Source organism: Leopardus geoffroyi, chromosome B4, assembly GCF_018350155.1.
Source record: "Leopardus geoffroyi isolate Oge1 chromosome B4, O.geoffroyi_Oge1_pat1.0, whole genome shotgun sequence".
In the NCBI taxonomy this organism is placed as follows: Eukaryota; Metazoa; Chordata; class Mammalia; order Carnivora; family Felidae; genus Leopardus; species Leopardus geoffroyi.
Window position 1 is genome coordinate 83,326,900 of NC_059341.1, and position 23,518 is coordinate 83,350,417.

The following is a 23,518-nucleotide window of genomic DNA, read 5'->3' on the forward strand; positions in this document are numbered from 1 at the left end:
GGAGATAGAAGGAAGACAAGTTACAGGTAAGGAAGCCTAGGCAAAGCAGGCCTGCCCCTTTAAGGTAGTGTCCCTCCCCTGCCCCCTCCCTGCAGGTGACCCTTGCCCGCTTGCCTGCCTACCCCCCCACAGCTGGAGCCAAGAAGGCTGTGTCCCCCTTCCTCTGGGCGTCCTTCCAGTCTCCTGCTGTCAGGTAACGCCAAAACCTCGGGCCCCCTGGACTAATTGCCCTAATCAGACTGTGCTCCCCTGATCTTAAGCCAGGTCAGACATTTGCAGGGAGCCCAGATATTTCTTTCCTCTTCCCACCAGGGCTTCCCCTTTCTTGATCATCTATTTCCAGAGCTCTGGCTCTTACTCTGCTGGGACAAGGAGTTGCTAAGAACGCTTTCCTCCCCATGCACCTGGGGTTGCCACTTATCTGCCTCTTTGCCTCTTTTCCAGCTAAGGGACACCCGAATCCCACTTTCCCGGGGATTGTGGGGATGGAGGTTGGAGATGGAGGAAGCCCAGTACCAGATATAAGGTGTGGAGGGTGGGGGTGAGAGTATATGCAGGGAAAGGTTAAAATGGTACAACTGGCTTAGTGGGGTGAGTTATTTAGAAGAAAAGGCCAGGCTCAGGGTTTCCTTAGCCATGTGGCTTTTCCAGGGGCAGAGGGTGGCCCCTCCCTACTCAGGGGCCCCAGCCAAGACTGACCTTTGACCCCCACCCCAGAGACCAGTGAACCATTAACTCCTCTCTGATGTGAACCTTCCCACACTGGCCCCTCCCCTCCCTGACCCCGCCCCAAGGCAGGTGGGCTGGGAGGGGGGCGGCGTTTGTCCATCCCAGCCCTCTATCTGACGTGGCCTCCGTTCCACCAGGGCACCTGGAGGCTGAGCCCCACTCCCCTCCCTGACTCAGGAACCTCTTAGTGTCCACAATAAGGCCTGACCGGGACCTGAGGTGACGACTCTCACACTGCCAATGAGGGTGAGGCCCTGTGGATTGAAGGGGGACAGAGAGGTGAGGCAGGGTTGAGGGGTGGAGTTTGGAGGACAGGATGAGAAGTCAGCTCTGGATCAGGTGAGGGAAGCATTCTGGGTCAAGGAAGGTGTTCTAGAAACTGAAAAACAGAAGGCCTGAGCTGGACAGCAGAGCAGGAGCCCAGGCCCTTTCTCCTTGTTCTTCCAGGGCACAGTCCTCAGGATGTTCCAAGGGGAATAGAAGCCAGAACCAGAGCCTCTAACCCATTGCCCCCAATAATGGGGCCCCCAATGAGTCATCTGCTGGCTGGCCTGTGTGTGTGGGTGGCCTTGGGCTTGGCAGGGGGCTCAGCCCCCAACCTGGGCCCTGCTGAGCAGGAGCAGAACCATTACTTGGCCCAGCTGTTTGGCCTGTATGGGGAGAACGGGACACTGACAGCCGGGGGCCTAGCGCGGCTTCTCCACAGCCTGGGGCTAGGCCGAGTTCAGGGACTTCGCCTAGGACACCATGGACCTCCGGTTGGTCGGGCTATACCCCCAGTTGGAGACAATTCCACATACAGGTACTACTAACCCTTCCTTCCCTTACCCCAAAATGCCACATGCCCACCTCTTCTCAGTGCTTGGATCAGTCTCCAGTTGCCGACCTCTAGCTTCCTAAAGTCAGATTTCTGGAATTACAAATGTTTCAAAATCTGACTCCTAGTATTCTTTCAAGGCCCCCTTTGCCTCTACTGCTTTCTAATTCTCTACTCTTCCAGATCCCCGGACCCTACAATTCTTTGCTCTTAGTCCCAGTGCTCAATGTCTCCAGGCTGACTCGGCTCCCAATTTATAGCATTTTGGCTGCTCTCCCCCCAGTCCCATTTCTCTTACCCTCACACCCCTCATTCCTAGACTCTCCTATAAATTGACAATTCTCAGATCCTTCTAGAATTGACATTCCACGATTTCTGGGTCCCAGGAACTCAAGCTAGTGGCTGGTCTTCCCTTTCCCCCTAAGCACCCTAGGAACCTCAAGGGGAGTTTCTTAAAGAACATGAGTAAGTCTGGCTTGCTATCCCCTCTGCTCCAGATCACAGGACCCTGAGCTGAGTGTGGATGTCTGGGCTGGGCTGCCTCTGGGTCCCTCAGAGTGGGGTGACCCAGAGGAGCCAAAGGCCCCAGCATCGCCCCGTGGGCCAGCCCCCTCTGGCCTGGACCTCTTTCACAGACTTCTGCTGCTGGACCATTCATTGGCTGACCATCTGAATGAGGATGTGAGTCTGTTGATCTCCCGGGTGGGGGTTGGGGGGAGAAGGACTATGGGATTTAGATGGCCTGAAATTGTTTAAAGAGTAATTTAATACAGTTAATTAAAAAAAAAACAAAAAAACAAAAAAACAAAACCAATCCAGATGTGATCTTAGGGTATGTTATTCCAAGAGTGAAATACACTTCTTCTGGGCTCAGCGCACATGAACCCACACCCAAGTCTCCAAGGACAGGTTTAGGGGCCACACTTGGTGGCAAAGCAGAGAATCCAGAGAAATAGCTGAGGGTAGGATCTGGGGCTGGCTATCTGGAGAGGAAACCTGCAGGGAGTAGATGGCTGTCTTCAGCCAGAAAGGCAGTGAACATGTTCCATGTACACCAGAGGGCAGCCAAAGCTAACTGTGAAGCAGGCCTGGTGAGGGTGGGCACCCCATCACAGGAAGCACTCAAGCCAAGCCTGGATGAACATGTAACAGGGCTGTTGTGAGGAAGTTGGATGGCATTTCAGATTCTTTCCCTTCTAAGATTCTGCCATGGAGTGCTCTAGTTGTCCAACCAACTCCATCACCAAATCGTTGAAATCATCAGGAGCTTGGGAGGGAGAGAGATGGTGGCAATGTTTACTAGCACCCAACCTGCACTGAATTGAATATTTGCACTGGATTGAATATCCACTAATAATTAACACACTGATCCTGTGGAGCCACCCCAGTCCCTGATGCACCTGCCAGCATAAGCAAAGGGGATCCTGGAGAGACCCAAGAATCCATACAATGGAAGGACAGACATTAAAGATCACAGTTCTCAGCAATGCCCCAATATATGACCTCTAACTCAACTCCCTTAGTGTCTGAATGGCTCCCAGCTGCTGGTCAACTTTGGCCTGAGCCCTGCTGCTCCTCTGACCCCTCGTCAGTTTGCTCTGCTGTGTCCAGCCCTGCTTTATCAGATCGACAGCCGTGTCTGCATCCAGGCCCCAACCCCAACCCCCTCAGGGGATCTTCTGTCTGGTCAGTGGGTGAGAGTGGGTGGCAGGGTGCCTTGAACCCTGGCAGGGAGTGGGCCCCTGGCCAAGCAAGATGGGTTTGTCGGGGTCCTGCCTCCCTTTGCAGTGTATCTCTGCCCTGCATTTCTTCTGAGGCCCTCCTTCCAACCCTAGCCTAACTTCAGTCCCTGATTCTCCCCAGCCTTGGTTCATAGCGCCCTGGCAGTCCTGCTGCTCAGCCTCCCTGCTCCCCTCTCCCTGCTGCTGCTGCGGCTCCTGGGACCTCGTCTATTACGGCCCCTGCTGGGTTTCCTGGGGGCCCTGGCCGTGGGCACTCTTTGTGGGGATGCACTGCTACACCTGCTGCCACATGTACGTGAAGCCCCTTCCTTGCTCCCTGCCCCGTGATGGGCAGCCTCCACGTACCCAAGGTGTTCCCAGTCATAGGACATCCCCTCCTTATTCCTGTCAGATCCCACGAGCCACTCCCCAACCTCAGCTTCAGCCCACAGCTGCCTTCTAGTAGCGAGTGAAGGCTTGCCACGTCCCACACAGGAGGGGGATGTTGTCAGGTGCGGGGACTTCTGGGGTCTGCCCTGACCCCCTCTCTGTCAGGCACAAGGAGGGCAGCATGCTGGACCTAACGGACAACCAGAGGAGGACCTGGGACCAGGACTGTCGGTACTCGGAGGTCTCTTCCTGCTCTTTGTGCTGGAGAACGTGCTAGGGCTTTTGCGGCACAGAGGGCTCAGGCCAGTGAGTGATACCCTTTTCTCCTCCTCCTGCCAAAACTAGAGTCCTGGCCAAGAACTGGCTACGCAAGCCAGGAGGTGAGGGTGTGGGGTGTGTTCCTGGTGCGCTGATGTTTTCCTGAGTGTGCAGTCCTGACAACTAACAGAGAGTGGGTAGGGGGCTCCTTAGCATAGACCTGGGACTCCTGGCCAAGCGGCCTCCTCTCCCAAGTTCAAGTCAACAAGAAACAAGGAGTGCCAACCTGGGAAGAGAGCGGAAAAGCCAAAAAATATCTCCAAGTGCCAGAGGTGAACCCAGGTGTTCACTTTCCCAGCTGGTAGCCAGGCCTCTCCTTAGCCCCTGGCTCTGTTGCCTCCTCCACCAGGAGGGATACCCTCCCATTTCAGAGATGCTGCAGGCGAAAAAGAAAGGATTTCAGAGCACCAGCCCTGGACCTGGAGGATGGCAGTGGGATGGCCCTTCAGCCCCTGCAGGCAGCTCCAGGTAACCAGAAGAGAAAATGAAGAGTAGGCTCCCAGCTCCCGGTTCTCACTTGCAGCCACTGGCACTGTTCTTGTCCTTCCTGCAGAGCCAGAAGCTCAGGGCTGCCGTGGGGAGCAGGACAGCCAGCCCCCACCAGTCCCAGCTCCTACTGGGCACCAAGGCCACAGTCACGAGCACCAGGGTGGTGGTGATGCCAATATAACGTGGATGGTCCTCCTGGGAGACGGTCTGCACAACCTCACTGATGGGCTGGCCATAGGTGTGATGGGAGGAGAGGGCTACCAGGAAGTGGGGGAGGGAAAGGAATGCAGGCCCCTGTGCCCCTGGGGAGAGCTTTCTCCCAGGCTGATGACCTCCAATCCTGCCAACCCCAGGTGCTGCCTTCTCCGATGGCTTCTCCAGTGGCCTCAGCACCACCCTAGCAGTCTTCTGCCATGAGCTACCCCATGAACTGGGTAGGAATGGCAGAAGTGTGGTGGGGTGGACTCTAGAAAGGAGAGGCCTCCAAGGGGTGGAATTTAGGAGGCTGGCAGGTGACAGGGGTGAGGGACGGCCCTGGCTTATTAGTCCCTCCCACCCTGTCGTCTCTTCCTCACAGGTGACTTTGCGATGCTGCTCCGAGCAGGGCTGCCCTTTCGGAGGCTGCTGCTGCTGAGTTTGGTGTCTGGAGCCCTGGGACTAGGGGGTGCAGCCCTGGGGGTGGGGCTCAGTTTGGGCCCTGTCCCTCTCACTTCCTGGGTGTTTGGGGTCACTGCTGGGGTCTTCCTCTATGTGGCCCTTGTGGACATGGTGAGAGGTGTGGGGTAGTGCAGGGAAAGCAAGGGAGGCAGGGAGGTGGGTTCAGCGGAGGGGGACGTATGGGTCCTTCCGCCTCCACCACTGGCTACCTGGAAAGGTGCTGGACCCAGGCTGGGTGGAGTCTGAGAAACAAGGGCCTGGAAGAGTTCAGAGGGGTTGCCAGTACTTTCTGACGCCTCCTTCTCATGCTTGACGTGGGGTGGTGCAGAGACAATGCCAGGATCCTGATGCTCTTTTTTTCTTTCAGCTACCAGCCCTGCTTCGGCCTCCCGAGCCCCTCCCTACGCTCCATGTGCTACTGCAGGGGTTGGGGCTGCTGCTGGGGGGCAGCCTCATGCTCACCATAGCCATGCTGGAGGAGCAGCTATGGCCCCTGGTCTCTGATGGCTGATGGGGGCCAGTGGAAAGGCGCCAGGTTGCCCTTCCTTCCCCCCAACCACAGGAATGGAGGCGGGACACAGGGCCAGTAGGAGCAATAGGATTTTAATAAACAGAACCCATCCCAAAGCCATGACTACGACAGTTGTACTTGCACCGAAACAGCATAGAAAACCAGGAAGTGTGGGAGGAGGGCTCAAAGCAGGTCGGGGGAGGACATGAGCAGGGGCCTGGAGGGTGCAAGGTGCATCAATCTGCAGGGAGCGCATTGTGCTTTAGCCCAGGGAGGAGGGGTAGGGTGGGGCAAATGCACCGCCAGGTCCCCACATTTTCCTGCTGCCCTCAGCACCCTGGGGATACAGGCATCTGGGCGGATCTGCCCTTTATTGCTGCCCACCAGCATTAAACACCCCTGACCCCAACGCTAGCACCACAGGTGGATCCGGGGCAGGGAAAAGGGCAAGAACAGGAAAATTGCTTAGAGAAAGATTCAACTAGAATCCAATGAATTGTGCTCAGTTCTCTTTACTTCCTACAACCGAGTACATGGGTCACAGGGTGGAGGGTGCAACAGGACATGAAACATGCCCCTCGGTGCCCCCAACACACCCCTGCACACAGGATGGTGGTGTCTGCAGCATCACAGGTCATGCAGGGCACAGGGAAGGGGAGGTTCACACACACATAGACGCCCACAGCGGGTACCAGACAGAGAACACCCCTGAATATACACAGCTGTACACAGGGAACCCCCAGGTCCCCAACCCAACCCTCTCCCCTGTCTTGCCGTCCCCCAGGCAGGAGGAACTGTATTGCTTTGAGAGAGCCACCCTGGGGGCCGCTCTGCCAGGCACCCTCCCCTCCCCCCCCCCCCACCCCCATTTTGGCACATCTGCAAGACACACGGCAGCGAGAGTAGGCACCCTCCCTCCCAGGTTTCTGTGGCTTGGAGTTGAGGAAGGGGGTAGGAGACTTTGTCCTCCATCTTTCCCCTAGCCCTTCCCAAACCCCTAGCGAACCCACTCCAGCCAGAACCCACCCCCACCCCCAAAACACACACATACAAAGCTGAGCTATCCAGGAATACAGGGGAACAAGGAGATTGTCCGGGACAGGAGTGGAGGCAGTCGGGGGAGAAAGGACTGGAAGCAGAGACCCCACCCTGGTGTGGGGGTAAGACTGGCACAACAGCTACTTTAGTGCAATTGGAGAGGGTGCCCAGAGTGAGGGATGGAGATGGGAGGGGAAGGCTCTCCCCGATTTCCCTGGGGGCAAAGCCAGGCTCCCCAGGGAAAGGGCCTAGCAGGAGTAAATGAGGGCCAAGGGCACATGCTCTCGTCACCCGCCGCCCTCTGCCCTCCCAAATGCAGTGACAGTGTCCCCCTCACACCTAAGTGGGCAACAGCAGCCTCGGAGTCAGTACCTTCAAGTAATTCATAGAGCAGACCCTCCCCACCCCAGCTTCCTCCCATCTCTGGGATTTGGTCGCTTCTCTAGGGTTGGGTCGGGAGGAGGGAGTCCCCAAGTCAGGCCCTTCCCTCTCCACCTCCCTCTTCCCAGATCACTGGGCTTGGTCCTCAAAGATTCCTTGCCTCCGCCCTTGGCCAACCTGGGTCAAGGCCACGGAGGGCTGGAGCCACCACGATTAGAGGGGAAGGGGCTGCTTTGCTCCTTATCCCTCCTTCTTAAAAGGTAGGGTTCAAACTAGGCGGGATGGGGCCCCATACTGGTTTGCCCCAGGAGGAGGGCTTCTGGGCTAGGGTCTGTAAGGCTATTTTCCTTTGCGGTGGGAAGGGGAGGTGGGGATGAACACGGGGTGTGGGGAGAGGGGGAGAAACGGTGGAGAGGGAAGGAGGAAGGGGCCTCCCTGCTGGAGCGTAGTCACTGGAGTCATTCAGACAAAGAAACACTCATGTGCACAAGATACAGAGTGTGCCTGTTCCCAGCCCCTCCAGCTAGGCCCCAGCCTCACCTCTCAGGGTCCCTTCCAAGACCCGAGAGGTTTGGGGGATACAGCTGTAGAACCGTTCACTCTGGCCCCACGCCCCCCACCCCACCCCCAGCCCCTTCTCCCCTTCTAAGGTCCAGGGAGTAAGAAGGTGCTCGGGTGGGCAGACAGCGGTGGAAACAGTATTGAGTTTTCCTTTGGTTACATATTGAAGGCAAAGGTGAGCTGGACTTACAGTCAAAACGGATAGGGATGAGGAAGGAAGAGGGGCCATGCCGGGGTTGGAGAGGGAGGTAGACCCTCCTCAGCCCCTCCACCCCAAGGAACACATGTCTAAGTGGGGTGGCAGTCCCTCAGTCTCATCTCTCCCACCCCCCACAGCACCAAACAGAAGGAGAAGCCCCCTCCCCCAGGGGCTGCTCCCCACCCCAACCTGGGCTGTACATTCAGTGGTTTTCAGCAGTCCTATGGCTCAGGGGGCCACAGTGGGGGAGGTGGCCCATCAGTCTCAGTTGGACAGTGGCAGTGACCCGGGTTTGTTGGCCCATCCTGGGACCCACAGTTTGTGCCATTTGTTTTTCTGAAGGATAGTACACAACCCTACCAAAGCCACCGCCCAATCAGAAACATCTCCCCAAAATCAGAAACTAAAAACTGGCTCTTATCTCGCCCTCTGATTCACACACCTGTTTCCCTGTCTCCTATGTAGCCCTCGCTCTGTCTCCTTTGCTGGGACCTGGGGCTGCTCCCAGGGTCCTCACTTAAAATAGGCCTTTTCTCAAAAGTGCTTATTACTTGAAGCAAGTGCTTTAGAGCTGCGGTGGGGAGAGGGGGAGGGGAGAGGGAGGGCAAAGGGAAGGAGGTGTTTCCTCCCCACCCTACCCCCTTAAGATTGGGGGGCATTCTGCCTGTTTTACTTCTCCACACCCGTTTAAGTCAAAGAGGTTTAAAAAAAAAAAATCTTAACATTAAAATAAATATGCAGTCGCCATGAGAATGGTCAAAACGCTTCAAAAAACACTAGGGGCTGGGGAGCCCAGGGTGGGGTGTGGGATTTCCTTTGGCATAAGGAGAGGAGGCTGCTCATCCTCCACGCCTCCTCATAGCCACATGAGGAGAGGCAGAGGACTCCCCACAACCTGCCCCAGCACTGCTGACCGTGTGCTGAAGAGGCAGCAGGGGGACAGGCAGCCACCAGAAATCTCATCTAGCAAAACAATGGGGCTCCTGACAAATACTCAGAATCTTCCTGTCATCGCCAAACATTGATAAAGGAGAACACGACTGATACCCCAAGAGTCTTCTCTGGAGAATCTATCTCTCTGCTCCCCCTGCCCCCCCCCCCCCATCACCTAATTCCCAGCACCAAAATGAGAGGGAGGGGGTGGAATGGGAAGATTTCAGGAGAGACAGTTAAAGTTAGGGGCAAGCTTTGCAGAACCAGCGGGGGGGGGGGGGGGGGGGGGGGGCTGCAGCCCTTAAGAGAGGTCACATTGATTGTCGTATAGGGGAGGGCAGGGTATGAAGGGAGGTGGGCAAGAGGGGCATCGCAAGGCCCTTTGGCTTTGAAAACAAAAATAAAAACTAAAAGCTGCACAATCCTTCTTACCAATAATGGTCATTTGGAAGCTTTGAAATGGTTTAGGAACTGAGGGTTAGGGGAAGCAAGACACAGACAGAGGGGATAAAAAGAGACCATGACAAAAAAAAAGCCAAACAACAACAACAACAACAAAAAAACAAAAAGGACTTGGACAAACACCCCAGGCTTCAGGGAACCAGCATGAGGTATGGTTAAGGGTATCTGTTAGCGAGGCAGGGGTCCCTGGGATACCCCCTCCCCCCTCAGCCCACCCTTGGCAAGGGTGGCAAGACTTGCAGGAAAAACAACTGAAAAGTGGGTGAGGTTGTGAACAAAGCAAGCGTGAGGGGGCGTAGGAGGGGAGGAGACTGAGGAATCCCCCGGAGGAGACCCTGTACTGTGTAAACAAAGCCTGTCCAGTTCTCAGGGGACAATACTGATGGCAGCCAAACTGGGCAAGGATGCACTGTGGGGGTGGAGGGGGCATGACCTCTATTCAAGTTCTGTGTCTTGGCCCCTGGCTGAGGTATTGAGTGTGAGGAAGGGAACACTGGGCTATGGGAGCGGGTCCAACTGTCCAGGAGGCTTAGCTGGGAGATGGATGGACAGGGCGTTTGAAGGGACCAGGGCCAAATTCAATGCTACATTTAGAGAGAAAACTGCCCCCTCCTCACTCTGGCCCAGTTTGGCTTTTGGGGTGCGACTTTTAGGAATCTTCTCAGTGCAGCCCCTAGCTCAATCCCATGTCTCCCCGCTGCTGGGAGGGCAGGGACCAAGCCTCAGTGTGTATTCGTCACTCCCTAGATCAGAGCTTCATCCTCACACCAGAGGGGAAGCCTGGGTCCCGAGTAGCCACGGTCCCTAGTCTGCCCTGCCCCTCCCACCATCTTTGGCTTCAGATCAGGAGTGACTGGGGGCGGTGGGTACTCTTGGACATAACGGAAGGTGGGGGTACAGAGGAACTATGGGTTTGGGGGGCACAGGAGGAAGAATATTGTCCTTCCCTCCCCACACATGCAAACACATGCCTGAAACACACAGGACATTCTAGGGCTGTGGTCTTGAAATGGGCAGGATATTAATTTGTTTCTTCCCCTAAAGGATAAAATGCTTACTTAAAAATTCATGACAAGCTCAAAGTTAAGGGAGAGGGGAGCCAGGGAGGGAATGGCCACAGGCTCTGCCCTCCCAAAAGAAGTTAAAAGAAAGAAGCAAGGTTAAAGTGCGTGGTTAGGGGACCAGGCCAGGAGTGGAAGGGAATCAGGGAGGAGCAGGCTGTGGGGGCAGAACCAGCCCTTGATTTGCATATGAGGAGCCAGGGGAGAGTGCAGGATTGGGGCCCAGGTACAGTAGTTGCTGCTTCAAGTGTTCTGCATTTGAACTTTAGGGGTGATGGGGTACAGAAGTGGGGGAAAAGCTCCAGGCCCCAGTGCTAAATACCCTCCCCCCTCATCCACTAGCTGCCCCTGAAGGGGGAGGGGGACACCCCCAGAGTGCTCACACAGTACCAGAAATTAAGGCTTCTCACTGCTGCGGGGATGGAGGGGCCAGCCGAGCAGGGAGGCAGTGATGGGTATGGAAGAAGAGGAGGGATCTGCCTGGCAGTAGGGGCATGGGCAGCGGAACACAAAGAGGAGAAACAGAGGAAAGGGTGGGGGGAGTTGGCAGCAGAAAGGGGGAACTGAGAGATGGGGTAAAAGAGAGGGTAGCCAGGCATTTAGCAATCATTTGGGGACACTTGGCAGAAGGGGTTGCCCTGGGGGTACCAAGGGCCTGGGGTGCTCCCTGTTGGTCCCAGACCCTTGCCAGGCCAGGATGGTGTGGCAAAGGGGTGAGCAGCTGCTCCCCAGTGCATTTTTCCCCCCTCTGTCCCCCCCCACCCAGTCGTGTTCTCCTTTAAAGTGCCCTAAATGTATAGACTTTTTCTAAATAAATAGAATAAGATATCAAGCCACCGGCAGGGGGAGGGACACTGATGGGGGGCTACTCCGAATAGCAGCCGTCTAACCCAATGGCGCCGTGCCGCTCCTGACTGTAGGGGCAGGAGGCCCCATGGGGCAGGGCGCCGCAGCCACCCACCGTCTTGGCTGCTGCGATGCCGCAGTTCTTGAGCAGGCTGAAGCTGAAAGGACTGACGGCGTCCTTGGGTGGGAAAGGCTTCATGGTGGAGAGGATCAAGGCCAGGCAGTCTGCCACATCTTTGTTGGGGGCGCAGGCCAGCGCTGGGGTGTGACCTGCAGGGTGGAGGGGGAAAATTGAGGCACAGGGTCCTGTACCCCCGGGGCCCCATCCACCCTCTGCCAGGCCCTGAGCTCTCATCTGTGGAGGGTAGCCAAGGTGGGCAAGAGCCCAGCACAATCAGAATTCAAGGGCTACGAGGGCCCAGGGGCACCGACAGGCAGACTGTCAAAGTGTGGGGTAAAGGGTGGAGTGCAGGGGACAGAAGTCTGGGAGGCTGAGGTGTGTGGAAGGTCCTCCTGAGGACCCTGCTGGCTCCACCTAGTTCTGTCAGATTCCCCTCAGAAATGCTAGCGTATTGGTATTGGGTCCCTGCTCTGATGAGTTCCCCTGGGAAAAAAACCCAGTTTATAGCAAAGTTAAGAAGTCACCTCCTGAAGAATGTCCCTGACCCCAAACCCAGGAGAGGCGGGGGGCTCTGGACCCCACCCACCTTCTTCATCCACAGCCAGCACTGTGGCCCCACGACTTAGCAGGGCCTGCACCACAGAAGCTAGACCATTCCGGGCAGCAATGTGGAGTGGCCTTGGAAGAAAGGAAAAAAAGAACGAGAAATCAGTGAGATCCAAGCTGCCTTTTCACACCCAGCCAGAGTAGCAAGACTGCTGAACAGATACTGTGAGCTCTAGAGAGCCCCCAGAATGCATGTGGCTCTTTCTTACCCATCTGCCTCCCCTAGCCAGGCTCCCCCTTCCCCGGGAACTCACATTTGCAGCGCACTGTTGGTAGCATTGATAAGGCCAAGGTCTTGGGTTTCTGCCAGGATCATGAGGGCACATTTCTCATGGCCCTGAGGAAGAAGAACAGAGATGGAGTGGAGGCAGACAGGCTATAGAGCAGGAGTTGGGAAGGGTTCAGGGGACAAAAAGCTATACAGGCTGGACAATCCTGATTGCCACTCCAGTCCTCTCTCCAACTGGGCAGACCCACCCCCTTCATCAAGCCCACCCCCTTACGTGGCCCTCACCACCACCAATCCAGGCCACACCTTGCTACAAGCCAAGTGGAGGGCAGTGTTCTTGTTCTCATCCAGCACAGTAAGGTCTGCCTTCCCTCGATACAGCAGAAATTCTGCAAGAGAAAGGGGGCAAAGGAGTGATGCCTTCCCTCCAGAGCAGCAGCCCTCATGGCTCCCGGCCCTTCCATCTGCATATACTTTGCATCCCATCTGCAGAGGAGGGAAATAACCAAATACATGACTCCTGTTTCCTGAGCCCCACAGGCAGGGCTGCCCCATCTCGCAGAAACCCAAGGGGGAGCTCCTCCCTTCCACACGTGGCCCCTACACACCCACAGCAGCGGTCTGGCCGTTCTCGGCCGCCGTCATGAGCGCAGTGCGGCCAGTGTGGTCAGTGGCGTTCACCTCGGCTTGATGCTGCAGTAGCATCCGGAGCCCAGATACATTGTCCGCGAAGGCAGCGGCGTGAAGAGGGGTCCTGCAGTGTGGGGGTCAGGGCAGAATGAGAACAGAGGGCTCATTCGCCTGAGCAGAAAAAGGAGGCCAGAGGTGACCGGGGCTTCTCCCCAAGCCTTGTACCACTCACCGTCCTTTGGCATCTCGGCTGTTCACAATCTTGGCACCCAGAGCTCCCAGCAGCATCTCTGTGGTGCTGTCCTGGTTATTAATTCTGGGGGGGAAAGGAAGGGTCAACAGGAAGGACAAGAAAAATGGAATGCCTGTCCTAAGCCCGGGTCACAGAACCTCAAGTGGGGCTGAGGCACAGGAAGGGACTTACACTGCACAGTGCAAAGGAGTGAAGGGGTTTCCCTCCAGGTATGAAAACGGGCTGTGTTCAAGTAACAACTCCAGACAATCTTCATGTCCTGAGCAGGAAAAAGGAAGAGCCGTGGGGGTGGAGAGAGATGACAACAAGGTTCCCAACATCTCTGGACACTCCATTCCACTTCCAGATCAAGATTAACCCACGTCCCTCCCTCAATCCACGGGTCTGTGGTCTCTGTTCTGGTCTGTCCTCCCCCATATCGCACTCCCGTTCTTATGCTGCCAGGGCCCCAGGCCCGCACCAGTGTAGGAGGCCCAGTGCATGGGCGAGTATCCACTGTAGTCCACGCCAGCATCCAGGGGGTCTGTGGAAAGGGCGGCCTGCAACAGCGTCCGCAGCACTGCAGTGTGGCCGCAGGCTGAGGCCAGATGGATGGGGGTGCGGCCCTTGAAGTCTCGGCACAGCACAAATGCATCGTGGTCCAGCAGGGCAGCCAGGCAGTCCTCACAGCCAGTCACTGCCTGTGGATGACATGATGGTGTGAGGGAGGGTGAAGGGCCACTCCCTTTCAAACAGCCAGTCACTGGAGCTGGCCCAGGCATAAGAACCACTTCCAGGGCTCCGATCGTTATTTTCACAGCAACCACTCTAAATGTTAGGACTCCTTCCTTCCTGCATTCTCTCTATGCCAACAGACAACCAGAATGGCAAGAGTGAATTAGGGCACTCTGGAGTAGTGGGGGGACAAATTGCAAGGTAATTGCAATTGACTAAGGGATCAAAGAGTCCCCTGGGATGAAGAGGAGACGGCTTTGGGACAGGTGATCACGGAGAAGGACTGGGACAGTGGCATCATTATCCAGTGGGCCAGGACCAGAGTCTGGGTATCCTGGAGCAGAGTGTGAGTAGTGAGCATGTGGCTGTATGAGATTACAAAGCAAGGGAATCAGAGAGATCAGCTACACATGTCAGGTACTCATCCTGGAGCAAATGTAGTAAGACCCAATAAGACCCTGGGCACAAAATCCTGGCCCACCTGCTAGGCAATCTGCTGTCCTACTTCTGATGGGTCCTGTGCTCCCATGTCCAGACCTGTCTGTGAGCAGCCCCACCCAGGAGGTCACTCACCCCACGGTGGAGGGCGGTGCGGCCCCGGAGGTCAGCAGCATCAGCTGTGGATCCTTTCTCTAGCAGCAGATGGACACAATCCACGTGGCCATTCATGATGGCCAGCATCAGTGGGGTTCTACAGAGGGGGTGGGAGACAGATGAGGGCCAGCAGGGACAGGAAAACCCGCATCCTACCCCTGGCCCACACTCACTGTCCATAGGCATCCATGACATCAGTGATGTCGGCGCGTTCCCCACTGTCGATCAGCAAGTGCAGGGAGTCAGTGTGGCCAGAGGCAGCTAAGAGAAAAGGCCTGTGTCAGGGCATGGTCAAGGGGAAGGAGGCAGCCAGGTCAAGCATTAAGGACTCCAGGGTGGAGATCATGGAAGGACCTGGGGCAGGCTGAAGTCTTGGGGGATAGGAAGCCACGAATCAGGACTTGAAGTTCTCCTCACCCTGCTCCACTCCCAACCCCAATCCCATTCGGGAGGGATCTGGGACCAGTCTCCAAGGCCTGGTGTGGCAAGGGGAGGTACCAGCAGCCTAAAGGGGGTACTAACCAGCAGCGTGCAGGGGTGTCCACTTGCGTTTGCGCTCCTTGATGAGAGCAGAGGCGCCGTGGGCCGTAAGCACCTCCACACACTCAGTAGAGCCTCGCTCAGTGGCCAGGAAGAGCGCGGTCCGGCCCTTGTGGTCCCTTACATCCAGATTCACCAGCGTCTCAGCCAGTGTCTTCAGGGCTTCACAGTGACCGTTGTAGGCCTGGAGGGGAGCAGGCAACCAATGGAAACAGCTTGGGACACTGCCCTCACTCTGCTCTTGGGCCCCTTGGGGAAACTCCAGGCAGCAGTCCTCCCCATGAGCTCCCTGGGTCCCTCAGACTCTTCACCTACACTACACCCAACCCTGGGCACTGCCTGCCTGCCACGTCCCCCCAAGAAAGCAGAAGCCAGGATAGCAGAAGCACCTGTGTGTGGACCAAAGGGCAGGCAGGGACAAGGAAGGCAAGAGGAAAAGACCTGGGACTCACAGCTAAGTGCAAAGGGCTAACTGGAATGGTGCTCTCCACATCCTCCAGGCAGTTAAAGGACATTTCTAAGAGCTGCAACGGACAGAAGAGTAGGCGCTGAGGTTCTCAAACTCCCAAAATGTTATCCCCTGTCCCCTACCCACAGTAATGCCCTACACCCCTGGACCTAGAGACCATATCTGAGTCAACCACCCCTCGGTTTCAGAATTCACAGACACAAAGGTGACTATGAGCCCTGCCCCTGCTTCCTCTCCTCCAGGCCAGATCCCACACGTACCAGTTCGAGGTTCTGTCTGTTGCCGTAGGCGGCTGCATAGTGCACAGCTGTGTAGCCCTGCCTGTCCCGCAGGGAGGGGTCTGCACCGTTATCCAGTAAGAACTCCAGACAGCTGGGGGGCAGGGGTAGACTGTGAGGCAGGGACAGGCCCAGCTGGTGAGGGCCCAGGTGCGGGCAAAGCAGAGGAGAGGTGCAAGGGAGCTCCTCCAGGCCTAGCTGGCCAACACCCATCCGCTGCTCTAGGAAGGCTAACTCCTGCCCGTTCGACCCTTCCACTTGAGACCCACCACTTCCTTCACATCAGCTCTGAACTACTCTGGCTCCAATGCCTTTCTCTATCCTTGGAACGCTCTCCTAGAGAACCTAGAGCATAATTATGTTATCAACCTGCCAATCGACACTTCCCCCTACCTCCAGACACGCTGACCCCTTGCCTTGAATGCCTTCTCCTTCCAGCCCATCTGAAGAATTCCTACTCATTCAAACTCGGTCCCAGCATCCTCTCCTCTGTGAGGCCTTCCCTAATCTTCCCAGTGAGGTGCCTCTTCCTCTGTACTCCCTTGGTACCCTTCTCATAGCGTAGTACGACTAGCAGTAATAATAATCTAGTATTTAGCACTTACTATGTGTCAAGTACTATTCTAAGCACTTCATGTGTATGAAATCATTTAATCCTCATAATGACCCCACAAGGCAGCTACTACTCTTATTCCTTATGATGGTTAAGGAAACAGAGGCACAGAGAGGTTAAGTTGTCAAAGCTTGGATTTTCTTGGATTGTAAGTATCCTTTTTTAAAAAAAATGTTTTATTTCACAACACTTTTAGATTTATAGACAAACTGTGAACATAGGACACAGTCCCCATTTACTCTGCATCATCTTCTCTATCATTAACATTCTACATTAGAAAGCGTAAGTGCCCTTTCATTTATCTTTCCCAACAGATCATCAGCTTTCAAAGGCAGAAATTTGGGGTAATTTGTCTTTTATCCTTAGCATCTAGCACAGTACTTGGTACCTAATAAGTAAATCCTCACTTAAATCTTGTGGAATAAATAAAAGGCTTTGTGCGTTAAGTTTTTCTGATTGTCTCAAGAAGACCATCCGTTCCCTGAGGGAAGGAACTGTGTCTCATACTTTTGTTTTCACCCACAATGCTTAGTCCAGGATTAAGCTCAGATCGCTCCCAACACACTGCTGGCTGGCCAACAGCAAGCAGCAGAAATGAGGTGGCAGGACGGGGAGTGGATGGGAGAATCATGGGACCAGAGCTGGCACTGCTGGGAAAGTATATCCCAGGGGTCTTCTTGGCTACTCACAAGAAGGCCTCCTTCCTGCGGGACTCCTTCAGTGGCTCGTCCTCTTCAGCATCGTGGCTGGACGATGAGTGGGGTTCCGCTCTGGAGGACAGAGAGTGAAGTCAGGGGAGGCTCACGGAGGTGAACAGGGCTGAGAAGGCCAAAGTGAGAGTCTCACCTCCTGTAGGTGTCAGAGGCGGCAGCGTAGTGGAGGGGAGAACAGCCTTTACAGTCGGCCTCGTTGACACCCGCCCCAGCAGTCACCAGTGTGACTGCACACTGGTAGCTGCCATTGGCGGCTGCATAGTGCAGTGGGGTCCTGAGGAGAAAAGAATGAATAAAAGAATCAAGGGCAGACCCAAATGCAACCACACGAGCAGCCTAAAGCTGCTCTGCAATACTCTCCTCACTTAGTCTCCAAGTTGCTACCACTCCCTCCACCATTTATCTCTCTTTTAGGACACTCCCCGTGCCTACTGCTGCATATTGACACACCTTCCAAATTTGTCTCTCCTCCTCAAGTCAGCTCCACTGCTCAACAGCAAATTAAGACATTCAACATTCCTAAAAGGGAAGAGGATGAGGGTTAAGAGAACGAGAGCCTCAAAGAGGAGCCAGAGGCACAGGGAGGGGCTAAGGAAGGATGGCACTGGACAGCCCTTTCTGCTGTGATTGCTCTCACTGTGACAGGCAGAGAGACCCGGGCAGCAGAGAAGGGTCCAGACCCTTGCCCAGATCTCTTCTCAGCACCTGGAAGTAAGAGAACGTACCCTCCAGAAGCAGCAGCATGAAGACAGGTGCGGCCAAGGTTGTCAGGCGTATTGATGTCAAACCCAGCTGAAAGCACATGCTCGTTGCTGAGTGAAGATACAATGCTGTACAGCTGACCTGCAGGGCCAGAACAGCACAGATCCCATCTGAGGGCACTGAACAGAGTGGGAAAAGGCCTCTACTCACCCACCCGTACCCAACCCCCCAACCAGTCAGCACATACCTGAGGAAAGAAGCTTACGACAACAGTCAGAGAATCCAAAGAGAACAGCTAAATGCAGAGGGAACATGTCGTGAATGCCGCGCCTGGAGAGAAGTTGAGGGACTCAGTCCTTAAGTCAAGGAGGGACCAGTTACAGACTTCTTTTCTGTGGCCCCCCACCAGCCTAGGAGACAGTGAGGTTCCACAAGCTTCCCTTTTGCAAGCTTCTTTGTGCCTCCACGTTTGATGTGAGCAGACACTACAGATCTAAGGGGCCCTGACTCACCGGGCGGTATCCGCGCCATTGGTCATGAGGGTGCTGATGAGTAGCTCGTGTCCGTAGCGAGCAGCCACGTGCAGTGGCGTGTTCCCAAATTTGTCAGCACAATCAATCTCGCTGCCTGTGAGGGGATGCACACACACAAACTCAGGCAGACCTGAGGCTCCAGACCACTCATACCAGTCAGCTACCACACAAGTGCTCGTTATGTGCCACATCCCAAGCTAAGCATTCCACATGTGTTATCTTGTCTGTAAGCCTCAGGGGATGGGGCATGCAGACCTGGGCCATTTCTACAGGTGCCTTGCTCAGAGCTCTCAGTGCCGATCCTGACTGGAAGATATGGGAGGTAGACTAAGGAAAGAAAAGGGTTTCTAGGGATGAGTTCTCCGGGGGAGGGAGGAGAAGGGAGCGGGGGACAAAGTCTCCCAAGTCCATACCATTCTGGATGAGGATCTGGGAGCGGGTGAAACGACCATGGATGGCAGCCATGTGCAGAGGACTTTTCCCTTCCTTGCTCTGTGAAAACATGGCAATTTTTTTTTCAGTGCAAAGCACAGGGAATACCCTCTTCCCCCCTTTGAAAGGACACATCTCTGAGGACGGAGTGGTCATATGGACATCTGCTCAGCCCACACTCTCCCGGGTCCCTGACAAGGTCTGATCAACCCAGGAGGCAAGTGGACAATTCCCCAGACTTATGCAGAGGGGAAGATATGGTCAGGACCTCCAGAGCTAGGTTGCAGCTTCATCCCTTCAGGTACCTGGTAATTGACATCAGCCCCGTTATTGACCAACAGCTCCAAGCAGAGAGCGCCATTGGTAGAGACTGCAGCCACATGCAGCGGCGTGAAGCCCTTGTCATTCGGCTGGTTGACATTGGCTCCTGCATTCACCAGCTCAATAGCCACAGCATCCTGGCCCAGGTAGCAGGCGATGTGCAAAGCTGTGTTTCCAAAAGCATTGGGCTCATCGATCTGGATTTTCAGGGGTACAAGTAAAGGGATAGGGAGGTATCAGTTTAAACAAAGTGGAAGCTGGCACAGATAACCTAGAAAATCCCAGAATCCCAACAACTGCCTGAGATACCTCGTGTTCCTGACTCGATAGACTGAGGGCACTATTACTTACGGTAAGCATTATTCACCATATCTCACCATATCCTGCCCACCTCCCAAAACCACTCCAACAATCCCAGCACCCTCATGTCTCCATACACAGACTCTGACCTCCAACTCCATGCCCTTAGTGCCCAGCCCCAGTGCTCAGCACCCTGACCTCAGCCCCCATCCGGAGCAGGTACTTCACCACTTCAATCTGGCCACTGGCAGCAGCTGTGTGGAGAAGCCCATAGCCCTTGCGGTCCTTACAGCTGAGGTCTGCTCCCCGTGCCACCAGCAGTTTCAGGACCTCCAGATGCCCTAGGAAGAGAGAAGAAGCTCTCAAGGGGGTGGAGGGTGAGCTAAGACCCTGGGCGTCTCTCTCCAAAGGCTGCAATCCCCATCCCTACCTTGGGAAATCCTAAATGTCAAATTCCTACTCTTCCCATGAACCCTTTCTCACCTAGAAAAGCTGCCCAGTGCAGAGGCTGCCGCTCCTTTTTATCACAAACATTCAGGCTGGCTCCCTTGTTCAGGAGCAGGTTCACCGTCTGTATCAGAATATGAAACACACCTGTTCATGCTTTCAGTGTACCTAAGGGCAGGTACCTAAGCCAGGTTCATGCTTTCAATGTACCTAAGGGCAGAAGCCTCAGTTCCTGAAAAGGCTGAGGCACCCAAATGTCTTTGTTCTTGAACAGAACAATCTGGAGAACTAGAGGGAACAGAGAAAGCAGAGACTAAGAAGGAGATCCCAGAGAGAGTTGGAAGTTTGAGGGAAACTCAAGGGAGTGTTTTCATTTGATTTGGTGGTTCTTCTTTTTTTTTAATGTGTATTTATTTAGTTTGAGAGTGAGAAAAAGAGAGAGAGAGCGCACATGCACAAGCAGGGGAGGGACAGAGAGAGAATCCCAAGCAGGCTCCATGCTGTCAGCACAGAGCCCAATGTGGCCAGAGCCCATAGTCACAAGCCATAAGATCATGACCTGAGCTGAAATCAAGGGTTGAATGCTTAACCGACTGAGCCACTTGGGCACCCCATGAGCTGGTGGTTCTTAAATTCTTTTGAATAATCTTCAAAAACATTTTGAAAGACATGGACACTCGCTTCAGAAAAAGGCATGTATGCAAACATTTTCCATGCAACTTCAGAGTTTATCACCCTCTTGAAGACCAAGTCAAAAATTTCAATCTAACCCGACCATTCGTTTGGTGCTTGAGCCCAAGTGCTTATATAGTCATCCAGGCTGCTTTTCCTCAGACCTGATGACCCAGAAGCAGAGGAAGATGAGTGGGTAGGGAAGCAAAGACAAAGGGAAGGCACTAGACCAGGCACAGATTAGAGCGGTCCTCACCTCTAGATGCCCACTATGCACTGCATGATGCAGGGCACTGCGCCCGCTCCTGTCAGCCACATTGAGGCTGCTCAACAGGGGTGCCAGAGCCTCAGCACACTTCGTGGCCCGGTTGGCGGCAGCCACATGCAATGGTGTCTGCCACAGCTTGTCCCGGGCATTCACATCTGCTGAATGTGCCAGCAGCAATCCCAGCACCTTCTGTTAAGGAGCAGGGGATAAGAAAGAAAATACAGGGGGAGCAGGAGGTAAAACAATAGTGGAGGGAAGAATAGGTCAGCCTGGCACATGTGGCCCCATCCCCCCAGCACAGAGTGTCTTCTCATTTTTCCAACATACATAGCCTCTCAATACCTACTTCCCATCTTCTGGATCTTTCTAGAACTTAAAATTTTCCCTACCTTGCTGAGGAAAAAATACCCCTTCCTTTTCCTCAAGTCACCTGGTATCGCTCCCCAACTCAGACCCTGATCAAGCATATAGCTACTACCAAGCAAAAGTAGAGGATGCCAATCCTTCACTATTTCTAGGAAAAATACACACTCCTGCCTTAATGCCCCGAATACCCTCCTTCAGTCCTTCCATAGGCACCAAAATCATTTCCGTTACCTCAGTAAGCAAACAGATACTGGTTCCTCTCCAAAACCCAGGCTAAAATGTCCCTCCTAATCACAACACACCCTATTCCTGTTGGCCTTAGTCCCTCCCCCTGGTGGATGGAGCCAGGGAAGTGACCATCAAACCAAGAGGGAGGTCTCCTTTTCCTCCTGCTCTTCAAGGTTGATGGACCCAATTGATGAGGCAAGTTTGACCCCTGTGCTGTCAACTTTGATGCTGCTTGAGAGGCAGGAAGGCAACACATCACTACCCCCAATCCCTCCATCACAAGGTAAGAAATCTCAGTGCCCAGAGGGGGATCAGACTCCAAGGTGGCCCCCCAGGGAAGGATGAGTCACTCAGGCCTGGCAGCAGGGCCCCCTGCAGTCTGCCAGCCCAGTGTTAAGCTCTCCCCTGACGTCACATCAGCTGGCAACATTCAGCCCCCCCTTACCAGCCAGTTCTAGGGGTAGGAGGGAGGGGCCAAGGTCTAGTATCCTGACCTAGGGGTAGATCAGCTTGTAGGGCAGAGAGCTGAGGCTCTCCAATCCTTAACTTCCACCTTTAACCAACTCATCCTCTTTTGGAAGGGTGAAAGGACATAGGATGCCAATACCTCATTTCGGGAAGCAGCAGCACGATGAAGAGGGGTCAGCCACAGTGTGTCCTTAGCATTGACATTAGCACCTATGGGGATATAATTTCCTCTTTTGGTGGGAGGTAGACAGCAAGTGGGGATGGAAGCCAGTAATCAGGCCAGGGGATATGGATAGAGATGAAGCCTCTCCCAGACCAAACACCAGAGAACAATTCTTAGATACAAAAAAAAAAAAAAAACAAAAACAAAACAGGCTCTTTCCTCAGGTCCCCTCCCTATGTGCCACACCTTCCAGCTCCCCACTTTCACCTGACATCAGTAGCAACTGGAGGATGGGGACATCGCCTACGTAGGCAGCAGCATGCAATGGGGTCCGCCTCTCTTGGTCCTGGGAAGGCAGAAAAGAACAGTGGCTGTGACGCTGAACTATCACAGACCCCAGCCCCAGTCTTAGAGCTCCAGGCCTTTCCCCACCTCTTCCCATAGGTTCGACAGCCTCCTAAATCCCAATCCTAAATTAAAACAAGAACCTAGGGAGGGCAGAGTCAGAGTCAGAGAGTCAGGAGTCAAGGGGTCAGGGCCAGGGGGCTGTGAGCAGTCTCCTTCTTCCAGGAGGGGTGGGGGCGCTGCAAACACTAATGGTTCAGGAGAGAACACCGTTTCTGGGCATCTTTAGCTTCACTGGTCTATGCTTCAAGCCTGACCTGTTCTCCATCTCCAAATGTAGAGCAGGCGCCCATCCCAGGGTAGAAAGTGCTGCGGCCTCATCCTAGCCAAGGAGCCACGGAGCCGCCCCACTGTTTGGGAGGGGTCCAGAACACCAGGGCCCAGATTACTGGCTCATCATTCTCCCTGATCCCAACTCACCAGTACATTGATGTTCTCCTTCTGCGAGAGGAGGGAACGCACTTCCTCCACATCTCGGCTAAAGATGGCCTGGACCAGGGGCGGCTGCAGGGAGAACCAGCGTTCAAAGAGCGGGCCGGAGCGGAACTAGGAGTGGGGGGCTGGGGTGGGGGGACACCTGGTTTGATGAGGGGCGTCGCTGGAGGGGCTCCGCTCGGGGGTCCTGGCTGCAGGGGACTCCCGCGGTGTGTTGGCCAGTCGCCAGGCCCCCAAGGACACCGGCTTGGTTGAGGGGAGCACGGCGTGGGGCGGGGCGGGAGCCGCGGGAGCCCCGGGCTCGGGCCCAGCCTAGGCCGCACATCCCCGGGCTCGCGTGGCGGCTGCGCCGGGCTCAGGAAGGAGGAAGCGGGCAAGGACTGAAGGGCTGACCTGGTCCGTGATGCTGAGGATCCCCATGGCCCGGCCCGGGCTCCGTCCGCATCGAGCTCCCGGCGGCGGCGGCGGCGGCTCCACCGGGGACACGGGGCGGCCCAGGCGGCGGCTGCGGCGGCGGCTGCGGGGAGAGCGCGGCCCCGCCTACCGGGGGGCGGGCGAGCGGGAGCCCGCAGCGCTCCCTGGCGGCCGTCCTGGGCCGGGCCGCGGGGCTCTTGCCGCGCAGACGGCTCTCGGCCTGGCGCCCTCCGCCCCGCCCTGGCGCCGGGAACGTCCCCGGCACCCCCGACTTCGCGCTCTGGTTCCCTGGCTCCCCAAGCCGCCGTGGTGTGCTCTCTGCTCCAGTCTGGAGGCCCAGGAGTTTTTCTCACAAGACCCTACCGGCAACCCGAGCCTTGGCCCTGCGGTGCCTCCCACCACAATGCCTCCGCCGGAGCTAACTCCTCCCGTCAGCGATTACATGCCCCCGAACCCCCCCCCCCCCCCCCCCATAGACTTGGGGAAACAGG

At 55.4% G+C, this 23,518-nt stretch overlaps 2 protein-coding genes across 5 annotated transcripts; one reads left to right on the forward strand and one right to left on the reverse strand.

Annotated features, from left to right (window-relative positions):
* Positions 1-65: 65 nt before the first annotated feature.
* On the forward strand, positions 66-9,313 carry SLC39A5 (solute carrier family 39 member 5). 2 transcript variants are annotated; one of them, XM_045463629.1, is made up of 12 exons: positions 66-193; positions 867-975; positions 1,177-1,531; positions 2,044-2,227; positions 3,070-3,232; positions 3,410-3,579; positions 3,823-3,963; positions 4,347-4,443; positions 4,529-4,702; positions 4,818-4,898; positions 5,042-5,232; positions 5,489-9,313. In XM_045463629.1, exons 3-12 carry the CDS (start codon positions 1,248-1,250, stop codon positions 5,630-5,632), a joined length of 1,629 nt encoding a protein of 542 aa, XP_045319585.1. In that variant the 5' UTR covers positions 66-193; positions 867-975; positions 1,177-1,247; the 3' UTR covers positions 5,633-9,313. The 2 variants fall into 2 exon arrangements, with proteins under 2 accessions (XP_045319585.1, XP_045319587.1); XM_045463631.1 differs by lacking the exon at positions 4,818-4,898.
* On the reverse strand, positions 5,709-23,164 carry ANKRD52 (ankyrin repeat domain 52). 3 transcript variants are annotated; one of them, XM_045463626.1, is made up of 28 exons: positions 23,007-23,164; positions 22,599-22,682; positions 22,041-22,119; positions 21,750-21,820; positions 20,537-20,737; positions 19,645-19,732; positions 19,360-19,502; positions 18,846-19,058; positions 18,522-18,600; positions 18,088-18,202; positions 17,823-17,905; positions 17,599-17,716; positions 17,324-17,392; positions 17,007-17,147; positions 16,850-16,930; positions 15,530-15,641; positions 15,253-15,324; positions 14,783-14,984; positions 14,434-14,521; positions 14,240-14,357; positions 13,413-13,632; positions 13,124-13,211; positions 12,932-13,015; positions 12,678-12,823; positions 12,376-12,458; positions 12,095-12,177; positions 11,821-11,912; positions 5,709-11,383 (listed from the first exon to the last, which is right to left on the reverse strand). In XM_045463626.1, the coding sequence occupies exons 1-28, from the start codon at positions 23,031-23,033 to the stop codon at positions 11,133-11,135; spliced, it is 3,231 nt and encodes a 1,076-aa protein (XP_045319582.1). In that variant the 5' UTR covers positions 23,034-23,164; the 3' UTR covers positions 5,709-11,132. The 3 variants fall into 3 exon arrangements, with proteins under 3 accessions (XP_045319582.1, XP_045319583.1, XP_045319584.1); XM_045463628.1 differs by having other exon boundaries at positions 11,229-11,383; positions 11,759-11,912; positions 23,007-23,150; XM_045463627.1 differs by lacking the exon at positions 15,253-15,324 and having other exon boundaries at positions 23,007-23,150.
* Between the last annotated feature and the right edge of the window lie 354 nt (positions 23,165-23,518).

Excerpts from the sequence above, each read along its gene's own strand:
- SLC39A5 (XM_045463629.1), top strand. The coding sequence starts at position 1,248 with ATGGGGCCCCCAATGAGTCATCTGCTGGCTGGCCTGTGTGTGTGGGTG. Across the intron at positions 4,444-4,528 it reads GCCCCTGCAGGCAGCTCCAG|AGCCAGAAGCTCAGGGCTGC; the intron begins GTAACCAGAAGA and ends TCCTTCCTGCAG. Across the intron at positions 4,899-5,041 it reads TGAGCTACCCCATGAACTGG|GTGACTTTGCGATGCTGCTC; the intron begins GTAGGAATGGCA and ends TCTTCCTCACAG.
- ANKRD52 (XM_045463626.1), bottom strand. The coding sequence starts at position 23,033 with ATGGGGATCCTCAGCATCACGGACCAG. Across the intron at positions 17,393-17,598 it reads CATGCTGCTGCTTCTGGAGG|GAATGTTGAATGTCTTAATT; the intron begins GTACGTTCTCTT and ends CTTCCCTTTTAG. Across the intron at positions 14,522-14,782 it reads GACACCCCTGCACGCTGCTG|CTGCCTCTGGCCACACTGAC; the intron begins GTTAGTACCCCC and ends CTTTTCTCTTAG.